At 37.7% G+C, this 23,691-nt stretch overlaps 2 protein-coding genes across 4 annotated transcripts in view; one reads left to right on the top strand and one right to left on the bottom strand.

The window, feature by feature from the left end:
* Positions 1-6,997, top strand: part of LOC124637763 (mediator of RNA polymerase II transcription subunit 26-like) — a 42,964-nt gene extending 35,967 nt beyond the window's left edge. The window contains exons 7-9 of the mRNA XM_047174403.1: positions 5,421-5,511; positions 5,788-6,002; positions 6,810-6,997. Coding sequence (XP_047030359.1) covers positions 5,421-5,511; positions 5,788-6,002; positions 6,810-6,909 — 406 coding nt within the window. The 3' untranslated portion in view covers positions 6,910-6,997. The remainder of the gene's footprint in view (positions 1-5,420; positions 5,512-5,787; positions 6,003-6,809) is intronic.
* A 69-nt stretch (positions 6,998-7,066) lies between these two features.
* LOC124637762 (high affinity cationic amino acid transporter 1-like) lies at positions 7,067-23,356 on the bottom strand. Of its 3 annotated transcripts, none has more exons than XM_047174401.1 (15): positions 23,202-23,356; positions 18,380-18,508; positions 17,731-17,882; positions 16,215-16,343; positions 15,573-15,731; positions 14,996-15,100; positions 13,982-14,139; positions 13,664-13,780; positions 12,848-12,945; positions 12,594-12,733; positions 11,565-11,667; positions 10,614-10,735; positions 9,308-9,450; positions 9,120-9,228; positions 7,067-9,045 (listed from the first exon to the last, which is right to left on the bottom strand). In XM_047174401.1, the coding sequence occupies exons 2-15, from the start codon at positions 18,466-18,468 to the stop codon at positions 7,595-7,597; spliced, it is 3,075 nt and encodes a 1,024-aa protein (XP_047030357.1). In that variant the 5' UTR covers positions 18,469-18,508; positions 23,202-23,356; the 3' UTR covers positions 7,067-7,594. The 3 variants fall into 3 exon arrangements, with proteins under 3 accessions (XP_047030357.1, XP_047030356.1, XP_047030358.1); XM_047174400.1 differs by lacking the exon at positions 23,202-23,356 and adding an exon at positions 21,391-21,506; XM_047174402.1 differs by lacking the exons at positions 17,731-17,882; positions 23,202-23,356 and having other exon boundaries at positions 18,380-18,509.
* Between the last annotated feature and the right edge of the window lie 335 nt (positions 23,357-23,691).

Genomic DNA, 23,691 nt, shown 5'->3' with positions numbered 1-23,691 from the left:
CAGCTCCCGATGGCATTGCGATACGCCATGGGGTCACGTGCCATTACTTATGGTGCTCTCGCCTTCCATAGCTGTTTATGTGACCAGCCATGGCAGTTACATGCCATTGTCTTGGGATATAACTGTTAAGGCTGGTGCAGATGGTGAATGTGGAGACATAAACAGATCAAGCTGTAACTGTCCATGTTTAACTAGGGTCACTAAAACCAAATACTTGGGCGTGATGGTTGACCAGCTTCTCTCATGGTACCCTCATCTTGAACAGGTGACTGCCAGAGTTCGAAAGCTTACCTGGATCTTCAGAACACTTAGGCATGTGGTTCCTACTAAATTGTTGAGGAGTGATCAGCAGCCTAGAAACCTTCTGAACGAGATCTACTTTGCCCTAGCACAGTCTGTTCTATTGTATTGTATCCCCATTTGGGGTGGGGCAGCCAAAACTAGATTCATGGACTTGGAACGTGCACAACGAGCACTTATAAAGGTCATGTACTTTAAAAATAAAAGATACTCCACTGAATTCTTATACGTCATCAGTAATTTACTCTCAGTCAGGAAACTGTACATAACCCAAACAGTTCTAAAAAAACATAAAACCCTCCCTTATCATGCGAATAAGAAACCTAAAAGGAGAAAAGATAAAATTGCAATAGTTCCCCAATGTAAAACCATATTTAGTAGTAGACAATATTACTATCTCTCAGCACAGCTATATAACAGGATTAATAAAAAAATCTACATACACAATCACAACTATTATGTCTGTAAAAAAATGATAGTGAACTGGATTAAGTCTCTCTCTTACGAGGATACGGAAGCTCTTCTGGTTTTTCATGAGTAATGTAACCACACGCTATAGCTATGCAAATCACCATACCACATCACTCTCTACACCACTCCAAACCACACCACTCTTCACACCACATAACACCACACCACTCCTCACACTACATAACACCTCACCACATCACAACACTCCACTCGTCACACCACATAACACCACACCACTCCTCACACTACATAACACCACACCACATCACAACACTCCACTCGTCACACCACTCCACTCGTCACACCACATAACACCACACCACTCTTCACACTACATAACACCACACCACATCACAACACTCCACTCGTCACACCACACATTATCTTATCTTATCATATTGAACCACACTACATTTCACACACATACCGTACATACAAACCAAAACAATACATCAAGTTTCTTCAAAACATGCATGTACTTATTCTTATTTTATTGTTTTTTTTTTTTTTAAGTAACATGATGTAACCTTATCTATGATATGGAAGAGCGGAGTCTCCTAACACAGGCATTGTTTGTCTAAAAGGAGGCTCCAAACACAATTCTTGTACATTACACTTTGTTACTTCTAATAAATATTTTTCATTTTTCATTTTTTCAGATGCTTCTTCGTATTGTTTGGAGCTGGGTAACTTAAAATTGAATATGATTAAAATGGACTTAAAATTCACGCCAAAATAAAAATGAACAACATCAATGAAATTGGGTTACAAGACAATTGTAAAGGAGAGGCTACGGATCAATTAAAAAATGAGAGTCGTCGAGGATAAAAAGTAGATGATATGGATAGAAATAGGTACGGTGAGGTGACGAATAATTTAGTACCTATTCCATACGACTTGATGTCTTCAATTAAGCTTTATTTGTGTAGGTTGTTCGGCGACTGTGATCTCAGTGCATTTCGTAGAACCTTCTTCATTTTCGTTGACAAACATATCTGCATAAGGTTTTTATTACAAAAATCTGTTAGTCAAAGGCACAATGACATCACCATCAAATAAATCATCTATTTGTTTACAACTCCTTAAGAAAACCCTAATTAAACGTATTAGTTGAATAGTTCACGCGACCGAACCATTCTCACGTGCGATTAGGTCATTGCATCGCGCTGCACCCATTAACGATGCTATCCTATACGTGATAACCACCTTGCCATGCGAAGCACGGTTTGCAGTTGAAGGACAGGCCTATCTCTTAGTACTTAGTTAATTAGTTGTAAGGTAAAACTTATTTTCTTTAGGTGTTGTTGTTATTGTGGTCTGTACACTGGATTTGTCTAAGTTTCAGCCAATTTTTTCAAAAACCGTCCTAATTAAACTGGGACTGTTAGTAAGCGAAAGGTTAGCATCAGTTTTTCACACCTGGAAAGAGAAATAACTGCCTGAATATGGAGAAAAAAATATTAATCACTTTCAGTACATACGCATCAAACAATGCTTGCCATACAAAATATATTATGATTAGAGCATCAACATCGGTTTAACATGATGTTTTCTCTTTATCAAAATTCTCTCAGTAGATGCAAAATATCAAGACATTACATAATCCCTAAATCCAGATTCCAGTAGTGTGTAAAATGCCATAATAAGATAATAGACGTTTACTGCAGATTGAGATGACCTTGACAGTTGATGTCACCGGTGCTGAAACTAAACGTTTTTATGGCCGAAACTGATATTGCAAGAATACTGCTATTTCTGTACATGATATTGTCAGATTTAGATTAAATGATTTGTCGCTTTGTCCCATACGTAAAGATGTTTGTGATGTTGTCATAATACCTCTATACTTCTCACACTCCTCGTTGCCTCGTTGGTCTAGCTGTCGCAAGTGTGGCTGCTGAGCACGTGGTCTCGGGTTCGATTCCCGAGTCGGGCCGAAATCGCTTTGTGGGTTTTAGAAGACTTTCACAAAGCAGCCCGGAGCCTGGAAGCTGGTGATTGATACACCCGTGCATCGGAGAGCACGTAAATGTTGGTCCTGCGCCTGATCTCTCTCCGGTCGTGTCGGATTACCGTCCCATCGGGCTATGAGAGTTAAGGAATAGTGAGTGCACCTGTGTCTGCGCAAATGCTCGTGCACTATAATATGTCCTGCGTAGTTGGCTAGTCTCCTTACATGAGAACAGCCGCCGTAGCCGATAATCGGCTAGGAGGACATCATCATCATCACTTCTCACATGAAACTTCGATATTATACAATTATAAAAAAATACTGTTTATAGCATTCCGAGTACCATGTAGTATGAACGGTATAAAAGCACGTTATTTTAAAAAGACACCCACTGCAATGCTTAGTGTATGTTACACTATTTTAAATTCTGATAAAAGTACACTGGGTGGATTTTTTGACAATATTAACTGTCGTAGCTATTTCTGTTAAAGATAATGGGGTTTTATCTTCATTTATCTTCTGTCAAAGACACACAATAAAAAACTACCTCTAACATTTTAACCCCTTTCACAACAGACTTTAGATAAGAAATTACCAATACGCAACAGATAGTCATTCCGTGATCAATGTGTATGGGTCACGAACATTCGCTAAAAACAAACGCGAGTCGCATTGGCCTTGACCTTGGGAAGTAAACAGGGAAGCTCTGGGGTAAGGTACCAACTGGTACAGATCGAGGAACACGCGAAGGTGTCAAACACAGTTAGAATTTCATGTAACCGACTACCTTTCTAGATCTTTCCATTCTTATCTGATCTAAGGTTACATTTTTAAATTAACACTAAAATGTGTTACGGGATTATTTTTTGTATTGGTATATAAAAGAACTTATATAACTTTTCATAACCAAAGCAGAAGTAAGATGGTATACCTATGTAATGATGTAACCTACTAACATAAAAAATAAAACTCTACGGCGTATTCCAGTCAGAGTCGATTGAGAATCTAATATTCCCGTTGAATGCACGACTATCAACCGAGAAAAACAAAAGAAAATAAGCGAAAAATTCCAATAAGCATTTCATAATACATATGCTGTAAAATCTATGATAAGTAAAATGTCGATGTTATGAAGGGTGAAGTTTATACAAACTGGTGCTTTTAATGTTTTTATGCGTGTCGTCTAGACGGCGGCCATGGGGTGTCTCCCTCCCATGCATCATGTCACATGCCCTTTCAGTGTCCTGGACTTGTCTCATTAGGGCGGGTTTATACCTTTGTTTGTTTCATCCAATATTTTTCGTTTTGGCAATATGTCGATGCAAGATTCCTGTCTTTCTCATGAACGTATGTGTTGTGTTCAATCCAAGAATGGAACCTTTTTATGAACTCAGTGTTGCTTTGGGTCCCAATTTGCTTCTAAAGATACTAAACATTTATGGCCTTACTACAAAAACCTTAACCCCTGTTTTACACTTGTCTAAAAAAAATTTGGCTGCAAAATGAACCATATGTCAACGTCATAATTTGACATTTTTTTAGACAAGTCTTAAACTGACGTTTAAAAGTTTTTGTGGTAAGACGGTTACTTTTTAAAATAGCATGCTCTATCGGAGAAGGGTTACTGTGTCATAAACCAAAGAAATATTAGAATATTGTCGCAAATAATTATAACTGTGGATTCATCCTTATAATTAACTTTCTAGCGTCCTCTGCTAATGGGTTTTATATTATTACATTAACAAGCACTCTGTTTGCACGAACTAATTATAATGAAAAGCCTCATGTATAACGTTAATTCACCCCTACCGTTTCACTCGTACCACCTCATGCTTGCTAAACTTTTCAGACACCTTCATCTAACAAACCTGTTTTTCCTTCAGGTTTTTATTTATTTTCGCTATTTCTACTCAAGTTTTTCTTGCTGCGTTGCTGCGTTTACAAACTTTAAGAAACCGTGCTTGCAAGAATCAAGTCTGCCATTCTATTTTGCCTGACTTTTGTATTTTGAATAACATTTCAATGTCTCGTATCTATTAATCTATTGAACCTACCTGAAACGGTACACTACCAATTAATGTTATTAAAATTTGTTAACGAATAAAGTCACGACAGAGTCGTCTATTACTTGATTTGCAAACAAATAGAAGACATCGTTGAGCCAATTTATAACTCACATGTTCCATAGTTATACAGCGCGTGCTAACAAGCTCTCATAACCAGTTTGATGGGATTTTAAGGACCCCTATCATTTAGTATTTAGTTCAGCATTAGTCCTGTACTTCATGATTTTATTGGTAACGAGATAGCTCAATATACATATTGTTGTCCTTGTGCAGTTTATAGTTTTATACATGAAGCAAATGATGATGTTCTCTAATGACTTCCAAAGTGGGATGTCTGTCAGGTTATAGCTTCTAGTGCCTGGTTTAATCTTTTGTTGTGTCCAGTTTTTGAGCACCCTAGTCAGTTATTAGTGAATTCAATAGCCGACAGGTCGTAAGGTGTATTATGTTTATTGCAAATAACAGCTTGTTTAGACTTCAAATAGTGATTTTATGCTGATTCACTCTATACACTTTTGAATTCCATTTTTGTAAAGCTAATTTTCACAACTCGCTACCAGTCTGTGCGATTAATCAGTTGACAGTTATGATTAGCATGAAGAACATGTGTAACGATTGTACTTGTTTCGCAGGGCTGAACGTTTATCAGGAGTTAAGAATGCTCAGTTGCAGTACGCGAGTGGCAACAGTCCTCGGCAACCGAGCACACCGCAGCTGCTGAGAGTGAGTACGACCAAGTATCTTCTCCCACCACCGTCATTAATTCAATTTCGTACTTCTCGTATGTATTTTATGTTATGTTGATTTGGACAGCTTCTACTAATGCTTTTTGTAGTCTGTCCTTCATTTGTATTACGTAATCTATTTATTTATTTCATACACTATAGAAGACTTACACCTGTATAAAATCTTAACAATAGAAAGAAGTCATAGACGACAGAGAGCCAGTTAGAAGTTTTCGCTTATAATTAAAATTAATATATACATTTCCCTCAACAGATACTAGAAGAGACAATCCAAAAGAAGGTCCCGAAGCCTCTCTTCCAGAAGCAACCATCAGCCCGAGGGCTGGAGCGCCACCGGCTCCTGTTCAACATATCGGAGAAGACCTCGGACTCCTTGTTCCAGTATCGCACCAAGTTCGTGCAGCATATGCTGACCAGCGCCATGTATGCCAACAGCGCGGTCGGAAAGCCATGGGAGATGATTGGCAGGTAAGGGAAGCTATGAACCATTTGCCTGACGCACATGTATTTGTGGGAATACTTCAAAGATCGAGAGGTGTGGAGACAAAATGGGGAGGCCTTGACCCAGCTGTGGGACAGTTCAAGCTAAAAAACGTGTATGGACTTTTCTATTTTACTGCCACCGCAATCCGCGTTGGTCGGCAGTAGGCAGTATCGTATGATAGTGGCCTTCTGCTAGATAAACTCCTCTGAAATAGATGGAACAGGGAACAGATAGATCATATAGAATTCAGCGACGTTTGAAATTTTTGACAAACAATGAAATATTTAGTAAAAATACGATTCCTATTCATTTTCTACTTTACGATAAACATGACGCCAAAACACAAAATAAAATTTAATACTGCATGCACTTGAAATTAGAAATTGTATTATCTACTTTAGCACATTATAGCATGTCAAAGTCGTAAAACACTCAAATTAAAGTACAGCGTGGCCGTCTAGAGTAAGGACGGAGATGACGTCACTGTCCGCCCTTTTATCCCTCGACGGTCTGGCTTGTGTTACATCGTAAAATGTTACATGACCCGATCCTCTAGGAACGATATTAGTTTTTTTAAGTAGCTCTTTTTCTGTTTTCTTACTATGTGTTACCACAGTCCCACTGTTTTCCCCTTAGAGAATAGATAAGTAGGATAATACTTATTAGGAAATACTTAGGCCCGTTTTTACCGACAATGTGAACGTTTTTTCTTATAACAACTGTTTTCTATGAACTTCACGTTCAGATACGGTTTTTTTCATTCAATTTAACATCACATATGTATTTTTCAGTATATCGGAACAAATAATCGACGAGCTCCTTCTAGGCTGTCTGAAGGAGATGGAAGTTCGAGATCTAGTGGTCCAGCTTTACAAGACAGAGACGCGTTGACGCGAAACCACATGTGATAGACAGAGACGCACAGTGTGCTCAATGACAATTTTATATATTTAATTTTTAATACATTTGTTTTTCTACATCATTGTTTTTTTATTATAACTTTCCTTATTAAACGTCATTTTGCTTAATGCGAAAATGAAACAAAATCTTGATACTTAAATTAGTATTTATTAAAATTTGCGGCTACATACACACTTGAATCACTGATGAATTTATCGACAAGTCATCTACAATGGTTTCGTCAGTCTTACTGATCATGATAATCTATATTTCGAAAACACACTACTTACAAACTAAAATTCGTATCCGTTCGTCTATAATTGCTTACTGTACAAAGACACTGCAAATGAAATAAGTTTTACATACAGTCGCACTGGATTTTTTATGATAAAATGGCATAACATTATCAACAAGGGTAAAAAACGTGAGTTCGTTCATACATAAATATCTATACAAAATAAGGCACTTACCATACGACTAGGCATAATACCCGGGTATCAAAATATTTGAGAAGTTAATGAATAATTTACAATCGAAAGAAAGCTGTTGAATTTGGTTAAACGTCACATAACTTAGGATCAAACATGAATACAAATAGTAACAATAAGACAGTTTTGTTCAACAATATTGTCCGAACACCTTGTACTGATTCACTTAATATCACTTACTAAGCGAACTACACTTCTTCATCCTTGTTCATACTCAATCGGAACGAATTCAATACTTCACCGAATTTAGCTCTCTGTCTCCTTAGCGTATCGTTTTTATCCATCTTTGGTAACTTTGATATGCTCTCAGTGCTTGAATTATCTGTTTGGTACGATTCCTCTGGTGTAGGTGGATTAGATTTCATTAGCCTTGGCTTTAAAAGCTTAGGACCACCTACCGCGAAAATGTTTTCTAATTTGTTCTTTAAGTCTTCTCTACTCATTGACATGTCTTCCTCTTCAGGCTCAGATGTATCTGATTTAGGTGCATTTTCTTCTGTATTTTGTGCGTTAACTGGACGTAAATTTTGTGTTGGTTCCCTGGACAATAACTCTTTCTTTAAATCCAGGAATAACGATGGTCGATCCATATTGTTTACTGATAATTCCGCTTCAGCAACGTTCCCTGTGGAATGCGATCTCCTTCTTGGAATCTCTTCATCCTCAGTTGGAGCTATAGTTTTCTGGAATATATTATTCAACTTGGACATGAATTTAATCTGCCGGTCACTACCAAATCTTATATTGCCATCGCCTTGTGAATTGTTTGACTGTATGCTTACTCTAGGCTCATTAACTTCATCATCGTCTATCTCTTGTGGTTCGGGTTTGCTATATCTAGGTAGTACTGTATTAAATTTCCTATAGTTATTATTATTCTTAAAATAATTTTCATCTAGAGGTGGTGGCACTGGAATTGTTGACACTGGTGTATCATCTAATGACTCGCTGAGTGCTGGCCTGTCTATAGTGTCTGAATACCCTGATTCATCTGTTCGTGAACTTGTGTCGCTTTCGTTAAAAGCCGTTATTTCTTCGTCATCGAAATCATTAATATCATCGTTACTGTCCAGCTTCTCCTCTTCCTCGCTAACTCTCGGTAAGTCTTCCCTGTGCACCTGAGCAATTACATCGTATTTAGACAATACTTGATTGCCCGATGATGCATCGGACCCAGCATCTGACAGTTCACTCAAAGACTTTCTATGAGGGATGCCAGTCTCATTGGGTTCGACTGTTGATTGGCTGTCTTCTTCCCTATTTTCCTTTAAACTAATGACTTCACCGTAAGTATCTTCCTCTGCTTGGAGTACTTGATCCAGCAAGTCTATTATTTTTGCTTCTTTTTCTTCATTATTTTCTATTTGAATCTCCTGTACTATAATTTCTTCTACTTTTTTACTATTTATTGCTGTGTCTTTTAATTCCTTGTTGATTTGTTCCATATCGTCATATTCTTCCATGTTGTCATCAGGTCGTGCAAGCGTACGAGGTGGTGTTGGTGATTCCACTACTATTTGTACGACAACCGGTGCTTTTCCATTTCTTTTGTCGTGTGGTTCAAATTCTATTTCATTTGCAGTAGATTTTCCTGCCGGTTGCTTATAGAAGCACATACATATGAAATATACTGGAACTCCTAAAATGTCAAAGCAAAAAAGGTTAATATCAAGAATCACAGGGCAAAGAAGACAAATGTCAAGAAGTGCTTACCGATTAGCAGCCAGATGAAAAGTCTTATCCACGTATTTATGTTGATGATTGCCATTAAATGCACGTTGGTGTAGATGCTGATGCAAGGAATAAACGGCACCAGGGGTGTCTAGAAATAAAAACAACAAAACATGGAAAAAAATTACATAAAAATTGGCATGCACTCATCAATAAAATATTACACTTACTTTGAATGGTAATCGCTCATCACTGAAAGGCTGCAAGGCCATGATGATGACGATGGGTATAGTCAGCACGTGCAGAATGATGGCAGGAATCAGGGGCTGCTGCACGTAGACCACCACCAAAGCTATCGCGAAGCACATCACCACTGGAACAAAAATAATATTTAATTACAACTGTTTAAAACATTTGTTTCACAATAGGGTATTACATGCATTTTTGAAATATATCTTAAATAAATTCTTTAGTCTTAATATATCTCTAAAAAATTAAAAATATTTTTTTTTCTCACGTTATGTACGAATATAAATTAATTGTTTTATCATAATTTCAAATTTCGCGAAAACGCGGCACACAACGGACGCCATGATTGTTTTTTGGTCATGACGTCATTACGTTAGTAAACAAACTACAGCTGTCAGTAATACATATTTTGATATGTATTGAAAATTTTAATAATGAGTAATTATGCTCCGTATCGTTGGTGTGTTGTTTCTGAATGTGAGAACACTAGTGTAAAAACACCAGACAAATTATGGATTCAAGTACCAGTGGATATAAATATGAGAAACACTTGGTTAAAAGTTGCGAGACGAGATCCTGGACTGTTATCAGATAAATCTCGTTTATACTTTTGTGAAGATCACTTTGATGTAAGTAACTGTATTAACATTACCTATCTAATGAAATATACTCTTTAATGATAGGTTAACTACTTCAAGAATCAATACTTTGGGAAATGTGGATAATATTTAGAGGTTATACACTTTTGTTTACTACCGTAATGACGTCATTAGCATGGCGGCGACATTTCGTAGTGTTCAAAGACAGATAAAAAAACCTAAAAACTTTAAACTGCAATAAAAAATATATTTATGTACCTTACGAAGTGAAACTAACATTTCCCGATTGCTTTTCCTCTAAACAATCATTGTAATACACTTTTAATTTTTTTCTCATCTAGACTAAAATACCCTATTTTGCCATTCCCTTTTGAGAGAAATGATCCCAATTTCGCCCGGATGAAATGAGCGGAGCTGTGTTTTTGTTGTTTTGTAAACAACTAAAAATTCTCCGTTCAGTAGCTATCACGGAGTGAGTGGTACCACGAGAGAGATTTTAATGTCGAAATTCTACAGGTTGTTTTAAAACTCTTCTGTCCGGATACCTCGGCTCCAATTTTCATAATCTTCTCCTAGAATATTTTATAGAAGGAAACTCAGATATAGCGCAAAAACTCGTGGTTCACTTTGATACAAACATTTTCTGACAGAAACCATAATCTGACCATTTTTTAATATTTAAACTTACCAAACAAAACTATGGCTATATTGACAATTGTAGTGGAGACCCGGGTGGCTCTCTTGTCTGCTCGGCCGATGATCTGTTTCATGATGGAGTGCTTCGCTTCAGGCTCATGGAATGAACGGTATCTGTAAAATGACAGTCTTACTAATCTGGTGAAATACCGTTTCTCCTAGTATGAATCGTCCTTACGAACAAGAAAAAACTTAACAAGAAAGAAGAAAGTCTTACCAAGGGGATTGGTTTGCCCGGGAAAATGAGTTGAGAAGGTGGTTGGGATAAAGCTAGGTAGATATTGGGTATCTCAGTTGATCCTTTTTGAGTACTTATAAGACTTTTTATAAGACAATTGCCTAAATGTATTTATTGCAAGAACCGGCCTTTTTTAAATTATAATAACTGTTATTTTTTGCAAGGGTGATGATAAAATGCTTAAGTGCTCATTATTTTGACAAATTCATTACAATATATAAATAAATATTTTGCCTCAGAATACCAGCTTCATTAACACATTCAAAGAGAAGTGTTAATTGTAACATTGTAAGTGAAGTTTACGATTCTGATGAACTAGACCAAAATAGTGGTTGTGACATCGAGCGTGTCGCCAAATTACAGACAATTATGTGCCAAAAAATACTTCCACGCGCTATTCCTTTGTTTTACAATGTTTATAAAAGTGAAAAATATGCGTGATTTAGTATGGGCAAAAAGATATTCAAATAAAGCATTGTAAAATGTAGGTACTCATTTGAAAATCGTACATTTTTGGGAAGCCCCCATACATGCATCATGCTCTAACCCATACCGTTGTAACCCATTAATGGTCGTCAATCACAAGATATGGTTAAGGCTTTATCCGAGTGGGTGGATAAGTTCCCACGGAATGGGGTGAAACCACTAGCAGAAGTATAAAGAAGAATAAGTCATATAATTAAATGAAATTATGAAAAATGTCACCTGAGTAAGACAACACACACAGCGACGATGGTGTAGGAGCAGAGCGTTCCGATGCACATCGTCAGTACCAGCTGTTCCAACTCCAGGCAAGCAGCTAGCAGGGCTACACAACATAAGAACATGGTGTAAACATATTTATACTAGCTTTAGGGTGCTTCTACACGGTGCATGTAGCTGGAGCAAGTTAACATGCGCAAGTGATAAGAGCACGCGGGTGGGTATTTTGCTTTAGTACATACGCGAGCATGGATGGATTGTGTGAAAGTAGAAATTGTAAGAAAGAATGTTACTTGTGAGATGACGGCAGATAGAAGAGTATGGAAGAAGAAAACATGCTGCGCCGACCCCAAATAAAATTGGGATAAGGGCAGGAGGATGATGACACACGCGAGTCGTTGGACCCGCACGTTTTTATAATGCACATAACTTGCGCATGTTAAGTATATAGGTATAATAGATACATTGGATCGTGATTCACCACGACGACACGTTAAACGTATTCTATCTTAGAAGAACATAAAAAATACTGCTCTTACACACACGTGAATAATTAACGTCATCTTAATTACCAAAGATAAATACTTATTATTCTTGAAAATATGACAACAGCATTATGCAGCGGAAACAAAGTGACGAAGACAAAATTATAATTTCACCTTATAATGCCATCAAGTATTTGGTATAAAGCCAACACTGGATTGCTACTCACTTCAACTCGGTACAAAATATTTTGACAAAAGGAGAGAGTGACCTTCGCTAGTGTTGTCCAAAATAAATAAGTAATTTCGTCACAGCGCCAGTTTGTCTGCTGGTGTTGAGTCTATATTTAAACTCATACTAATTGTTTGTGTGTACCCTGAAAACTCCGAAGTTACTCAACCTATTTGAAAAACTTTTTCACTGCTGGATAGCTACATTAGGCATTACATAGGCTATATATTTATCGGGTACGAGAAGTAGTTTCCTCGCGATGCGGGTGAAACCGCAGGCCAAAGCTAGAACTAGGACTATGAATAGAGAAATACTTACAAATAGCAACAGTGGGTATTATAGTAGCGATAATGGGTGACCGCGTGGTGGCGCCGACTTTAGCGAACCAGTGGAGGAAGAGGCCGTCCTTCGCCATCGAGTACAGCAGTCGAGGCAACGGGAACAACGCGCCAAATAAACTGAACATGATAGAAAAATAAAGATAAAAATTAAATAGTAAAAAAAGGCTACAGACAAAAGATGCCCCTTACCTAAGTATAAATCTGTATAACATTAAAGAGCTGATGATTTACCTCGTAGAAATACCAAATACGGCTCCAAGAGTGATGATCCATCGCGCCCAGTCCCACCCCACTCGCGTGAACGCTACCGACACAGACGCAACACCTACCTGAAATCATCACAATATACATTATCACACTATCATACAATCATAATAGATCCTATGAATATTATTACCACGAAAGCCTGTAAAGATATAGACATCCCTACATGTTAGGGTATGCTTCTTACTATTTCTTCTCGCCTTTACTCTTCACGTCAAAACTACCTGATGGATTTTGACTATCTATCTTTTAAGTCGGAATAACTCATAAGCTACTTTTTATCTACATGAAGTAAGAAGTTCTTACAACACAGTTAAGTATTAGCCTTTCAAAGTTATATGAGCAATAGTTCATAGGTGATTGGATTGAGAAGATTCATCCAGGCGCACGACATTTTCAACTTCATATGCAACATTTTTGCTATAGGATCTCAGATTCTATTTCAATGAGCAGAATATGTGGTATCTGTGGAGATCTAAGGGAAAGGCCTATGTTCAGCAGTGGACGTCCTATGGCTGAGATGATGATGAGGATGATGATGAGCACAATATTGGAATTGCTTTGTCCCTGAACATGTTAGGCTGTGGATTGGTGGAGTTGCAGCGGTCCTTGTTACACTAAGGGCTCCAGAAGATGCATGGCGGGTTCTAGTAAGTCTGAAACTCCTTCACGCTACATCCACAGCAGGTGGGATCATTTGATGATTATTTTACGTTATGGCAATTGGCGTTTATAACCTAATATATTGTTATGGACATTAGGGTGCTCAAATCAAATACTCACCAACTCATAGTAAGGCACCAGCATAGTGGCCACGATGCTGACTCCCGCATACGCAATAAACACTATGAACAGAACGGACAGGATCGCCAAAGGTAGTGTCTTCCTTGGATCTTTCACCTGCAATTATAAAATAAGTTTCATTGCCATGATTCCATTATCCCTTAATAGGTAAGATAAATACGGAAGTGAAGAAGACTTAAAGAACCCACAGAATTTCGTTATTCAAACATCGCGTTTTGAAACAATGTAAAAATATTAACGGCCATCATTTAACTGATCAAGATAACCACTAAACACAAATAACGTAACAAAGCTCACCTCTTCTCCCGAAGCATTGATCACATCGAAACCGACGAAGCCATAGAAGCAGATGGCAGCACCCTTGAGCATCCCCCACCAGCCGTACGGGAAGAAGCCCCCCACGCCGTACCCTGGGGGTACCAGCTCCTCAGGGATGCTCCAGTTGCGGGAGTCCGCTGGAGAAATCACAATACATTACTACATGATGATGATCTTCAATAAATATTCTGTATCTGTAACAGCCTTTGCATCGTCCCACTGGGCACAGGTCTCTCTCACACGGAGAAGGATTGAGCATTAATCAATAAATATTAGAACAATAAATTGTGGCTGTATGCCTTATAATTTTGAATGATTATGTTAAGGCTGGTGGAAGTAAATTACACTGTTTTTGACAAGATAATGTGTGATGTTAGATTGTAACAGCCGCATTAGGTTTGTAGGGACAATGTAACATAATGTTAATGAATCATCCTCCGAGCCTTTTTCCCAATCATGTTGGGGTCGGCTTCCAGTCTAACCGGATTCAGCTGAGTACCAGTGCTTTACAAGAAGCGACTGCCTATCTGACCTCCTCAACCCAGTTACCCGGGCAACCCGATACCCCTTGGTTAGACTGGTGTCAGACTTACTGGCTTCTGACTACCCGTAACGACTGCCAAGGATGTTCAATGACAGCCGGGACCTACAGTTTAACGTGCCATCGGAAACACAGCCAATGGTATCTAAGATATACTTAGAAAGTACATACAGACTTAGAAAAGTTGCATTGGTACTTGCCTGACCTGGGATCGAACCCGCGCCCTCATACTTGAGAGATTGGTCCTTTACCCACTAGGCCACCACGACTTATAATGTTAATGTTAATGTTAATGTAACGTTAATGTTAATGAATAAACAGTATTAATCTTGACTTACCTCCATCAAAACAGTAACAAAAGAAATACATTGGCAAACTTTAATTCCTCTCCCGTTGGAAACTGAAGTCTTCAGAGACAAACCGCTTACTGAACAGGTTGAGATAGTACTAACCCTTGAAGGCTCCGGCGATGATAATGAAGGCGATGACAATGATGTTCATGACGGACAGCACGTTGTTTACCATCGAAGACTCGCGCACGCCGAACGACAGCACCACTGCAACATAAACACCATTGTCACACACTTCCTAAATAAACATGGTGACGCCATTGTAATTGGATCTAATGTAATTACATTTTAGAGACACTTCCTCATTTATTTATAGTAGTTTTTGGTACTCTTGAGATTTTTTGTGAGATGAAACTTTTACAAGGTCTCCCGAAATCACTGCTTCTAAAGCAAGTATCTCAGGATACGAGCCCTTTTAGTTTACTTATATTAAAAAGCTAAAGTTAGTTTCTTAGGTCGAACGTAGGTACTAATATCAGGACCGAATTGAAAAAATATTTCTTTGTTAGACCATTTATCGAAGGAGTTCTCAAAGGACACGGGTAAAACCACTGATGTAAGCAGATAAAATACAGGAATACGTCTCACTCAACCAGATATCACTCTAAAGTCACCTGGAAAACTAGGCCATTAACATAATAAATGTTGGTGAATATGAAGAAGGCTTAGGTTTACTCACCTCCTATGATGATGACGAAGAAGAAGGAAAAGAGATCGAAGTAGGGGGAGATGCCTAAAGAGGCGTTGATGGGCATGTGGTTGAGGAACCACTCCGACATGGCGTTGTTGGTTACCGCATCTATATAGGCGCCTAAGCCGCGGGCCACGCTTGCTGCACCTAGAATAGAAAACCAAAGGACCATCATTATCTTTTTACTGCTGTTACAGTTCATAATCTTACCATCATAGTCTGCTTAGACATTTCCTAAATATGTCTTTACATTGACATTGACATATCAACTAGTTGAGTACAAGAATTTTACGTGGAACGACTGCCTGTCTGACTATCTTAAACATCCTCTTCGTAAAATTCGTTGTTAGTCTTTAGGACACAATATCTAGAGTATCTAGATACTTTTAGTAGGTTCACAAGCTTTGCTTAATCATACGAGTGAGTCAAATAAGCAAGAAAATTGTCGGCCTGCGAAGCTCTATTGTAAATCCTTAACAGCAACAGGGAAGTTCCTTGGAATCTCTATCCAAAGTAAGTTGGAGGAAGTTTGTATCGCCGTCATTGGAGAACTGGCTGAGACCTAGGCTAGAGTTTACATATAGCTTTCCCATCCAATGATTGTCCTTTATCATGCTGAGCGTGACTCACCGTATGTGAACTCGATGATGTTAAACCAGCCCACTATGAAAGCGACGAGCTCCCCGACGGACACGTACGTGTAGATGTAGGCTGAGCCCGCCAGCGGCACCCGGGCACCCAGCTCCGCGTAACATAGTCCTGAAAGAATTTGGGAAAATGGTAAAAACGCGTAGCCGACTGACCCTACACGACGGCTGACTGGAAGCCGACCCTAACGTTGTTGGGAAAAAGGCTCGGAGGATGATGGTAATAAAACCGTTTAAAAAACGCGTAGACGGACAAAAATGAAACATAATGTTCTTGAGCCTGAATAACACATTGACATTCATTGCTGGCCAATGACAAACGAGTATATCTTCCTTATTAAAGTGATTCTTTAGATATGGTATTGTAGTTATTCATAATATCTTCTATAACTCATTATTCATAGGTATATCATATCATATAATATGCATTAATAACTACATACAATGGGGTTTCAATTGATTTTTCATGATGCCATTGGTTTACCCCTTTGATTGGGGTGATCAGTAACTTGACGAGACATTCAACAAAAAGGTTCAACGACTTGCCGATATAAGATAATATCTTTCTATTTTACGCATTTCCCAGTAATCCTGTTTGCCGACCGATAAAACAATAATACAATTTTGTTATCGTTGATGAAGTCTTTATGTTAAAATTTTTTGGAGACTAATGACAAAATATAACACATCCGTGTTCGGGAAATTTCTTCGTACCTTCAATTAAATCTTACGAGCCAAGAAAGATCAAAAAGATGCTCATAAATGCCTCACCAAGGTAGGTAATGCGATGATAATACCGATTCTTACAAGGAGCTGCTATACTTTTTAATGCAATTTTATTCCACAATAGATAATAGCGTCTTAGAGATCATAAATGTTTTATAAACGTATAAATAAGTGCCATCATTTATTTCCACGCTCCAACATCATCTATAGCTTTGATTTAGCTAAGTTTATATCGATTGCTAATATAGCCAATAAAAACAAAATAAAAGGCACTACAGATACACTCGTATCTGAATAACATATAAGTGTGAATGTTTATGATGTTCAAACAAACGAATCGATAATTGTGTGATAAGAGTAATTCCTGAGTTATGACGAGACTTCACTTACGATTGTATTGTGTATAGGTAATTTATTTACTATTTATACCTTTTGTGTATTTATAAGTGATCACTATTCACTTGTAGAATACATAGTGTAAATTAGCACATTTGCTTCAATTATAGCACTTATTATAGCACTTTTGCTTCAATAAATAAACTGTCTGAATTGCTGTCTCCTGCAGTTACACCCGATTCCTGAAGATGACTATTATGCTTATCCAAATAATCAGCAGACCATCACTTAAGGAGAGTATTCCATTCTAACAGCGAAAAACAATCGAAACTCACTCATAATATTGGTACAGAGTTTCAAAGGCTCACTTTGCCCAAAGGCCCCAAGAATTTTTTGCCCAGTATTGTCAATACCCAAACCCAATCATGATTGGTTACCTGCGAACAGCGACGTGGTGGCAGCGATGAGAAAGGACAGTATTATGGAGGGACCAGCAGTCTTGACCGCCACTGCTCCCACTAGCACGTACACGCCTATGCCTAGCGTGCCACCCACGCCCAGGGCTGTCAGGTCCCAGCAGTTTAAACATCTGGGGATCACATATACTTACATATACTTTTACTTATAAATCTGACTGAAGAAGTTTGAAAGTAGCAACAGTAACCGAAAATCTATGTGGAAACCAGTTGTCACAGTATGAGTACGTGATGTGGAGCAATGAAGCTCATGTTGTGTGAGGAAGGTTTTGAGCATGAATGTAGATGATATAGAGGGACGACCAGAGAAACGATGGGTGGATTGTATAAAAGACATTTATATGGACATAAATGTGAAACTTGAGAAACGACAAAATCTAGTCGTTTTTACGCTGATTCCTTTAGTGAGCTGAGAAAATCGCATTAAAATTCGACATAAGAACTTGTGTAATTAGGAAACCTGCCTAATCATATGAGCATTTTTATTATGAAATAAAAATGGAGAACCATGTAGTAATTGTGATTTCTTAATCTGTTAGCTACATCTTATGAAATGATTATTTATTAACTTTCTATAAAGAATACTTATTTATCAAACATATCCCCTCACCTTTTCAAACTCTCGTCACCCCTGTCAGGTTCGAACGCGCGTCTCCTGGACACGAGCCTGCAGATGGTCTGCCACGTCCCCTCAGCCATTGATCAGGTACCTCCAGCTCCACATCTGGACTGCCAACTCCTGGAACAACACAAACAGCTGATGATGGAACAGCTGATAAAGACATTTGATTTTGATTGATTTGGTTTGACAGGTTAGTGTCAGGCAGTGATAGAAGAATTGGAGGTTTTAGAAAAGGAGGTTGTGCATTAAATTCTTAAGAGCCTTCTGCATTTGTGCATAAAGTGTACTATTTTGTAGTGGTTGCAAGCGTGACTGCTGTGCTCGAGGTCTCGCGTTCAATTCCCGGGTCGGGTCGAAATCATTTTGTGGGTTTTAGAAACTTTCACAAAAAGAAGCCCGTGGTCTGGAAGTTGGTTATTGATTCACCCATGCATCGGAGTCGGTTAATGTCAGATCTGCGCCTGATCTCCTCCCGGTCTTGTCGGGTTTTCCGTTCCATCGGTCTATGAGAGTGAAGGAATAGTGAGCGCACTTGTATCTGCGCAAATGCTCGTGCACTATAATATGTCCTGCTCACCTGGCTGATCTCCTTATATGAGAACGCCGTGGTCGAAATCGGCCTTGAACGCTATTATTATTTTATTATTTCCAAACATTTATTATTTGGAGTATTCCGGACGATTTTTGCGATTACTTCAGTAGGCTGTACGCATCACTATACCTATTGTAAAACGAATTCCGTTTGTTCGTGATATACCTACTCAAAAATGTGCAGGGACAATATGGTGGAATCTCGCCATTACACATTGGTTGGTTCATTATCATCACCATCATCACCTCAACCGCAGGACGTCGACTGCTGAACATAGGCCTCCCCCTTAGATCTCCACAGATACCTGTTGGCGGCGACCTGCATCCAGCGTCTTCCGGCGACCTTTATAAGGTTGGTTGGTTTATCGAATTTATTCACTCCACCAATAACGAGATTTACCTACCAACTTTCCACGTTCCTCTCGTAACAATGTGTAAGACAAACAGATAGAGCGACTCTGTAATCTGAGAGCACATAATCTGTGATCTTATCTCTCAGTTAACTGCTAACCTTACGTTCCACAACGTTTCACAATTCTGATAACCGCCAGTTATCAGCTGTGAAAGAAATAACTATAGTCTTAAAACGGTAGGATGTTACAACTGATTTTGTAACGTGGATTAACTTTCTATAGCAATATTATGAAACTGAAAAGTTTGTTTCTTCGTTTACTAAACCGCGCTAATCTCTGGAACCACTGGTCCAATGTAATAAATTCAATGTTAGGTACACATTTATTGTCCAAGTTGCCTAGGGGGAGAAGAATGAAACGCCTAGGAGAAACTACTTTTATAATACAAAACGGCTTCTTCAGCTTTGTACCAAATACATACATACAATAGTTAATCAGGATTCTTTTTAGCTAACAAATCGATTCTACTTATCTCATTCATCATTTACCGATCCTTGTGCTAACGATATTGGCGTGTCTGACTATATAGAAGTATTTTACATTAAGCTACTGCCTATCTGACTTCTGAAACTCAGATACCCTGAGTTCATTGTTAGATAAGTTTATATTTAAGCATTGTTTCCGGAAATTACCTCAGTCTTAAGTGTATGTAGGTATAGGCTCAGATTGCCTTAATTGTTTGGTATAGGTCCGATGGCATTAGCATACATTTCCATTTATAGACGTTAAATAAAATAGTAATATACGTCAGATATAACATTTAGATGTGTTTCACAATCGGACTGCATATAGCAGAACGGCGCTATATACCTAACACAATAGTACATTAAATACAGCTAAATGACTCATCTGTGTTGGTTTTTTGATAATGCGATGTTACGAATTGAGAATCAGATGTAGGCTAAGTACTTAGATAGTGTACGAGTACTAATTCATAGTTTTGAAGAGCTGCTAATGGAGCCATGGATACCATAATAAATACAAACTAGCTTTCATGCGTTCACGTGCTGTAGATAATTTTTTCACGTACCCAATTAAAATATGTTAGAATTTTTTTTTTCAATCACATCCATCTATCAAGGGATGCTATAGGCTACTTTTAACACAGGCGTGGCAAATAGTTCCTTCAGGAGGTAAATGAAACTGCGAGAAATGCTATGCAGTTGATAATGTATCATTGCATATTCTAAACTACAGTAGAGCATGTGCAGCATGTGTGAGCATGGTTTATCTTCCTTCAAGTCAGAACTAAAAGATTGTCGCACTGTAGACACAGCTATTTATAATTATGTAGAGTAATCGCTATTTTAGTAATTACTTAATCCCCAAACAAACATAATACATATAAGATAGCTGAGAGAATTTGAATACAAGACGCCTGGCTGGAGGCTATTATTCACTTCCTTGTTCGTCCATTTTTGCTATGGAAAAACGCGAAGTGTACTTTTTTAGTAATTTTAGACGTAAGATTTTATATTTTACTTAAAATATTAGTAAATAAAGCTAAGTTTTGCCACTCTATGGTAGAATAGTAGTCAATTCACTCTTCAGAAAAACTTCTAGTGTTTGACACGAATTTACCTGCAAATGCTTGCCTACCGCCTCTTGGCTTTCGATACGATGTCCTTCTTAGCCGATTATTGGCTTCGGCGGCTGGTCTCATGTAAGGAGATTAGACATGTAATATACCAACTAATATAATACATATGTCGGGATAAAAAGTAGCAGCAAGGTGTAATTATCAAAGATACCTATGATTGGGGGGTGTGTCCTCACATTCTTAATTATTATCATCGTCAGTATCGAACTTTACGTCACGGTCAAAGTCATGATTACACCACATTTTATGAGTTTCTAATGAATGAATGTCTTGTTATAATGTAATTCATACATTGTCATCGAATTGGAAGGAGCATGAGTTACGAGTTACTCTACCACTTAACCTACCATCACAGTTTCCCACAATACAAAAACTTTCACATCACCCAAACTTACCCCAATTTCTTCACCCACTGACCCAAAGTTCTTCACGCCCCCCACATTTCCCAAACAGAAGAATGTTAACGTGACACCGCGCCTGCGCTCTGCGCGTAACTAAACACTAGATAACAATAAGGTCCCTGATTAGATAAGGCACAATAATCGGAAGATCTTTTTAACTTGTTCCACCGAGATACTTGACTATCGCAACTGTGTTACAATAATGTTTATCTTAAACGACGTGTTAAAAGTCTGCTCTTGGTATATGCAAAGTTTTTGGGATTTTATTACTATTCTCATCATCATCATTTCCCTGTTCTTATCACAATTAATTATTTTGGGGTCGGCGCAGCATGCCTTCTTTCCATACTTTCCTAACTGACGTAATCTCAAAAGTAAAGACGCCATTTAACATAAAAGATCGTTCTCTTGATGAAGACTTACAAACAGCCATTCAAACTACACTCAATAAGACCAATACTACAAAAACTTTAACATCTGTTGAACACTTGTCTAAAAAAGTGTGGCTGCAAAACGGACCTTATTGCAACGTCATAATCTGAATTTTTTTGACAAGTGTTCAACAGACGTTTATAAGTTTTTGTGGTACGACGGATAATGTTCAGAAATAGCTACCATCTTGCTTGCAACATTTTCAAGTGTTTTCCCAATGCTCCATACAGTTAACGCTTGACGCTCTCACATCTCAAAAGTAATAGTTACGAAAATGTTCTTATCTCGCGATAAGATTTACTTGAACAACTAAGATAAATGACATAGCAGACTCTTACTAATAGTAGGTACTATGTGGTTAATTTTGTCTCGAATTCATGGGTATTGTAGTGCCTGAAGTACCTAGTTTGCACTTGTATCTCCATTTTCAATGTTTTAAACTTATCTTTTGAAATAAACTTATTACACCTAGCTCTTCGTACCTAGCTCTCCTTAAAACCTATCAAGAATTTTCGGATTAATCCTAAGCCTCTATTTTGCTAAAAAAGGAAATTAAAAAAAAAATGCTCTATTCTTCGACTCAATTAAAGACCAAAAAAAAGATTGTTTTCTTTTAGAAGAGGGAACCTTTTAAATCCCAAACCACAATACGGAACCATTCAATTCCGGATATCAGACATTCCATGAAACTCAGGTTAGTCAGAAGCCCAGACACTTTACAACTGGTTTGGAGGTCAGATGGTGTTCATTTCATGAATCAGACTTATGCAAACTTAACTCTAGGTAGTTAAGGCATAAAATATGTCTCATGACTGAAAACGTGTAACGAAAACTGTCTTCCGTATTATAAATCGTTAGTGCAACATAGAAAGATCATGTAGTGAACAATTTTGATTAACCTTATCTCATTTCGATATTATTGCAAAAAATGCTGTAACTGCAAGTGTATATTTTTATTTGAAGAAAGAAGGCTATTTGTTTACATCAGCATAACCTAACTTTGTTCTGATTAGTCATAGATTGGCTGTAAAAGTACTTATTTACTGGAAGTATCTACCTATGTATAATTATGTATGTAAGTACATACTCATCGAATAAATCGAGCCTCTACTAGTAGGTATTCATTCACGTTATTGAGTCAAAAAGTCGGAAAATTTCAAAGATCCTAATCGTTTTCAAAGCATAATATTTTGATAAAGTAATCACTTTTTATAAAAGGCATAGCAACAGGGAAATCTATTGGAGTATAAAGCTTCCGGGTTAACTTACATTTAATATATAGTAACACACCCACCCAACAAGTTATCAAATACTACAAAAACAGTTGATTACACATCCAACACACACACCCTAAAATATACAAAAAACTTTACCTTAAAAATGAGTAAGTACCAAACAACACACAAATTCACTGTTTCCACAAAGTACCGCACTTTAAAAGTACCACTTATATTGTCACTAGCTCATTTCTTTCACTCGGGAGTAAAAATATGGGTGGTTAGAACGAAAGGTGTAGGCACACTGTTGTTATCAGATACCTTCAACCGATTGCCTCTATTATCTTTGTTTTAGTATGTACACTTGGCTAAATTGACGGAACATTTCGTTTATCGCCTGATTACCTAGATGTTGCTCTTTGGTGATAATTTGATAAATCATTATTTCTTTATGAACTGTATTTACTTACCATATGACTAACTATGAGAATATTTTGTGTTATCAAGATTGATAATGCAATTTCCCTGTTTGGGGGTTTCGAATTTGAGATTTATTGCTGCGGAAACATTTTATGGAGTTCATTTTCAGGCTTCATAAAATAAAGTTCATTGACTTCACTTAATTTGTCACCTTTGATTACCTTCA

This window comes from Helicoverpa zea, chromosome 16 (genome assembly GCF_022581195.2).
Source record: "Helicoverpa zea isolate HzStark_Cry1AcR chromosome 16, ilHelZeax1.1, whole genome shotgun sequence".
In the NCBI taxonomy this organism is placed as follows: domain Eukaryota; kingdom Metazoa; phylum Arthropoda; class Insecta; order Lepidoptera; family Noctuidae; genus Helicoverpa; species Helicoverpa zea.
The sequence above is the reverse complement of the archived record's forward strand: the minus strand, read 5'-3'. Positions and strand labels throughout refer to the sequence as shown.

Coding starts and splice junctions, on each gene's coding strand:
- LOC124637762 (XM_047174401.1), bottom strand. CDS start 18,468: ATGGCTGAGGGGACGTGGCAGACCATCTGCAGGCTCGTGTCCAGGAGA. Junction 16,344..17,730: donor CACCACGTCGCTGTTCGCAG/GTAACCAATCAT, acceptor AAATTCTTTCAG/GACTATGTTACGCGGAGCTG. Junction 9,046..9,119: donor TTTCATCTGGCTGCTAATCG/GTAAGCACTTCT, acceptor TTGACATTTTAG/GAGTTCCAGTATATTTCATA.